Source organism: Lactuca serriola, chromosome 2 (assembly GCF_051521515.1).
Source record: "Lactuca serriola cultivar US96UC23 chromosome 2, Lser_US96UC23_V15, whole genome shotgun sequence".
Taxonomy (NCBI): domain Eukaryota; kingdom Viridiplantae; phylum Streptophyta; class Magnoliopsida; order Asterales; family Asteraceae; genus Lactuca; species Lactuca serriola.
In genome coordinates, this window is record NC_136409.1 from 210,294,178 (window position 1) to 210,298,541 (window position 4,364).

Here is a 4,364-nt window from a genome sequence, read left to right on the forward strand (position 1 = left end):
TGAAAGGAAAAGGGCATACTCAAATATGATACAATTGACAAAAGCATGCAGCTTAATGATACATAATACACAAAAAACCAATAATGGTGTAGGAAAAGAATGTATCGAGGCTAAATATACATTACTATTTGGCATATGAATACATATTTCCTACCGAGGATCTAACAATGTTATAGTTGCTTCATCAACATCTGAAAAAGTGCAGTGCTTACGTGAACCTTCTTCAGCAAAGAAAGCAGGTTGTTTAGGTGGAGGTAGTAATCCATCACCACCCAACATCATAACCACAGAGGACATAGTTGGTCTATCTTGTGCATGATTTTGTACACATAATAGCCCAACATGTATTGATCTTTTCACCTCTGAGATAACGCATGAGCTTTGTAAAGATGGGCTCATGAGATCAAGGTACTTGCCTTCTGTATACAGTCTCCATGCCTGAATGAAAACCAAAAAGTTAATAAAATATTTTCAAAAGAAGATAACTAATCCATGACATTTACTTACATGTCCAAGAAGGTTATCATTGAGATCTTCATGTGAGAATTCTCTGTTTTTCTTCCCACACACTATCTCCAGCACCAAAACACCAAAACTAAACACATCCGATTTTACAGAGAAACGCCCATGAAGTGCATACTCAGGTGATATGTAACCACTGCAAAACATCAAAAAGAATGACAGATAAGAAAATGAACCCAATGGTGCACATTATTTAGAAACTTACTATGTTCCAACCACTTTCTTCGTTTTGGCTGTAATTTGGTTTCCTTCAAACTCTCTAGCAAGGCCAAAATCTGATATTTTAGGGTTCATGTCATGATCCAACAGAATATTTGCTGCTTTGAGGTCTCTGTGTATGATTCGAAGGCGAGAATCTTGGTGGAGATAAAGCATTCCTCTAGCAATCCCATTGATGATGCAAAAACGTTGAGGCCAGTCAAGCATGCAACTTTTGGTTTCATCTGTCAACACAAGATTACCATATAGATTTAGAAAGTATGGGGCCTATAAAATGGAGAAAGGTAAATGGATGTAAATGTGCACCTGAAAAGCAATAGTAGTTATTATGTAACAAAAAAAAAGAATGATAAAAGAGTCGAACCAAATAGAAAAAAGTCCAAGCTTTTGTTAGACATGTATTCATAAATCAGGATCCTTTCATCTCCATCCATGCAGTATCCAACAAGCTTCACAAGATTCCGATGTTGAAGTTTAGCAACACAAACAACTTCATTGTAGAACTCATCATAACCCTGTTCAGAAGTTCTAGAAAGTTGCTTCACAGCTATTTCTTGTCCTGTTTCCAACACCCCCTAAAGATTATAGTCAAGAGTCAGGATTATGATAAGCTTTACTTTTTCTGTTAACTGAGCAAACTACAATTTCATGCAAGAAGTTACCTTGTAAACAGGACCAAAGCCACCTTCTCCAAGCTTATTCTCAACTGAGAAGTTATTGGTAGCCTTGGTTATTATAGATAAGCTAAAAAAATTCAGCTCTAGATCTTCCTTTTGTACATCTGAATTATGTCTATCAATGGAGTGTACCCTTCGACCTACAAAGTGATATGTTGTATTATTAATATTATATATATAAGAGAAACAATAACATGTACTCTTCCACATGGGTTACATTTTTCTAAATAAAAGAATCATTTATTAAAGCATTGACGTGACTCATTCGCCTTACCTCTTGCTTTCATATAAGACCTTTTCTTTTTCATGCTGAAAACATACACTGCTACAGACAGGCAAATCAAGAGAGCTACAATTGGCAAGACTATGGTGAGTACTTGAATCTTGCTATTGAAGTCAGGTTGGGGGACTGTAGGACCTTCATTTAAAAAATGTAATATGTTTAGCAAACAGTTTATTCCTTGTAAAGGGAAGAGATAGTTTATGGTATCAATTTTATTCATTAGATTCCATAAAACCTAGACTAAAAACATGGACTATTCTGAAGAAATGTGTTTACCTGTTAGTAGGGATGAAGGCATTCTTATGTAAAGGTCTTGATTCTCTTCAATGACCTTAAGATCCATGAGTTCACCAAACCATAGTAAGCATCCACTTCCCCCTTTTCTGATATCTAAATTTGCATAAGCTGTACAAGTGCAATTTTTCCTGCAGGCTATCTCACACTCGCCAAGTGTCATGCTCCTATTGTACCATGAATGTCGCGTGTCAGGAAACTTCATTTTAATAACTTTCCAAAAGGCATCCCCACCCTTACAATCTAAAGGACTTTGGAGCTTACACCCATTCGACCAGTCTGCTATGTTCCATTGTTCTGGATTTTTTGGTTCAAAACCTTCCATACAACTACAGGGAGGATTTCTGTTGATGTTGCAGCTTCCATAAGGACCACAGATTCCATAGCGACCACAACTATCTATCAGACCACTTGTATACACAACCCAATTTTGACTTCGATTGTTCCAATGCCACATTGCTATGCTTCCATCCCATTTCAAACGTATCATCTGAACAACTGAAGTCTTAAGCTCGAATTTATAATATGCTTCTTTCTGGTTGACAACAAAGTCAACCCAGTAAATTGGATTTGGCATCTCATTAGGCAATCCACTAAACCTGTTGCCATTCCATGGTCCAAATCTTACATTTATAACTAAACCTTGCATCAAAAATATTTGTGGATATCCATTTGTGTCTACATAATCTACATACTGACCTGGAGAAGGATCACCGGGACCTTTCCATGATGTCAAGGTCCTGTTTATGCCTGTTACAAAGTCCATACCAAGTTTCATTCCAGCTAGCAAGGTGTCACCAGGATAATCAAAACTTTGCCATATGAAATTTGTCTTATTAGAACTACTACTACCATCTTTTACAACAAAATTTCCAGTATCCAAAAGTTGTGCCACTGGATTGTTATTGTACCTGACAGAAACAGAGGAATTGGATGACCAGATTAGGGTATCGCCACAGCAGGAAAGCAACAGGTGTCCCTTTATGTTGACTTTGAGCGTGCCTGTTTTATTGGGTATCGGAAACTCTCTGTTAGCAACCCATACCACTGTACCCGTTGATATCTTCTTGAACCATATTCCCAAGTATCGATTGTCGGAGTTAGCGGGGCTAAAGAAGCCGAGTTCATACATTTCTCCAGTTGAAACGATGGTCTCACCATCTTTGATGCCTTGATTTGCAGCTATGCTGTTTACTGCAACAGAAATTGGCAGGAGCAAGAACAAAGAAATGGTGAACAATAAACTTGTGAAAAGGCTTTCCATTAACGATTTACCTTCTTTGATTACTAAATTGTTTTTCCTCGAGAAAATATGTTGTCTGGCTTGGAGCGAGGAGATAGCTGACGTAAGGAATGGAGTAAATACTAAATAATTGTGATTGCGATGCCATTTCCAAGGAACAAAGACTGTCAAAAATAAATTCGTTTCTAATAAAAAAATGCGTCTTGAAAATTTAAAGATTTCAACTTACGGTTGACCACATGTTGTTTTGAACTTTTGATCAACTGAACTGTTCAAATTGAGTATTTTAGACACCCTATTTGAGCTACTGAACTGTTCAAATTGAGTATTTTAGATACTCTGTTGAAACTTCAACAGTCAACACCAACAAATTAATGCTCCTTCTATTTGAAAATAAATGTCGGTAATCACAAAAATGGTCTACGTCTTTTTTTTATTAATATAAAAAAAAAGACATTTTTTCATTAAACCCAAATTTCATTTGGTAATTTTACTAGTTTTTTCTGAAAATCAGGAAAAAGTTGAAAAGGGTTTTTTCAAAAAGAAAGTAAAAAAATTAAGGGTTTTTTGGAAAAATATTTAAAAGTTAAGAGTCTTTTTTTTGAAAAAGAAACTCAAAAGCTAAACATATTTTCCGAAAAAAAAATCTAAGATATTTTTAAAAAAGAAATAAAATTAAGATTCAGTTTTATAAAAGACAATATTGCAAAAATAGTCTTATAGTTGTCAAAATTATGTGTTTTTAGTTCAAAAATGTTGATGGTATACCTATGGTCAAATTTTGAATCCTTGTGCATTTTTTGTCCAAAATAGTTAATTTTAACAGTTTAGCTATTAAGTTTTTTTTAAATTATAATTTTATTTTCATGGAACATTTCTGCAACCAAACTATAAGTATCATTTATGCATCACTTTTTATTTTATTTTATTTAATTACTAGCTTATAACCCGTGGGAACCATGATTACAAAAATAATTAAAATTTTTTGTAGTAAAAACTCATAATTATTAATAAATTATTAATTAAACCTGATTTTGTAGGATTTTCAATATATAAATGCAATTAATTATCGATAATTATAACCGAAACTTATTCAATATGAATTTAAATTTCTCCTAAAAATCAA

General features: G+C 34.2%; 1 protein-coding gene across 2 annotated transcripts; it reads right to left on the reverse strand.

Annotated features, from left to right (window-relative positions):
- LOC145088363 (G-type lectin S-receptor-like serine/threonine-protein kinase At4g27290) lies at positions 1 to 3,469 on the reverse strand. Of its 2 annotated transcripts, XM_079026686.1 has the most exons (7): positions 1,978 to 3,462; positions 1,693 to 1,836; positions 1,404 to 1,558; positions 1,106 to 1,316; positions 728 to 965; positions 508 to 658; positions 1 to 438 (listed from the first exon to the last, which is right to left on the reverse strand). In XM_079026686.1, exons 1-7 carry the CDS (start codon positions 3,257 to 3,259, stop codon positions 151 to 153), a joined length of 2,469 nt encoding a protein of 822 aa, XP_078882812.1. In that variant the 5' UTR covers positions 3,260 to 3,462; the 3' UTR covers positions 1 to 150. The 2 variants fall into 2 exon arrangements, with proteins under 2 accessions (XP_078882812.1, XP_078882813.1); XM_079026687.1 differs by lacking the exon at positions 1,693 to 1,836 and having other exon boundaries at positions 1,978 to 3,469.
- Between the last annotated feature and the right edge of the window lie 895 nt (positions 3,470 to 4,364).

Excerpts from the sequence above, each read along its gene's own strand:
- LOC145088363 (XM_079026686.1), bottom strand. The coding sequence starts at position 3,259 with ATGGAAAGCCTTTTCACAAGTTTATTGTTCACCATTTCTTTGTTCTTG. Across the intron at positions 1,317-1,403 it reads GCTTTGGTCCTGTTTACAAG|GGGGTGTTGGAAACAGGACA; the intron begins GTAACTTCTTGC and ends TATAATCTTTAG. Across the intron at positions 439-507 it reads ATGATAACCTTCTTGGACAT|GCATGGAGACTGTATACAGA; the intron begins GTAAGTAAATGT and ends GTTTTCATTCAG.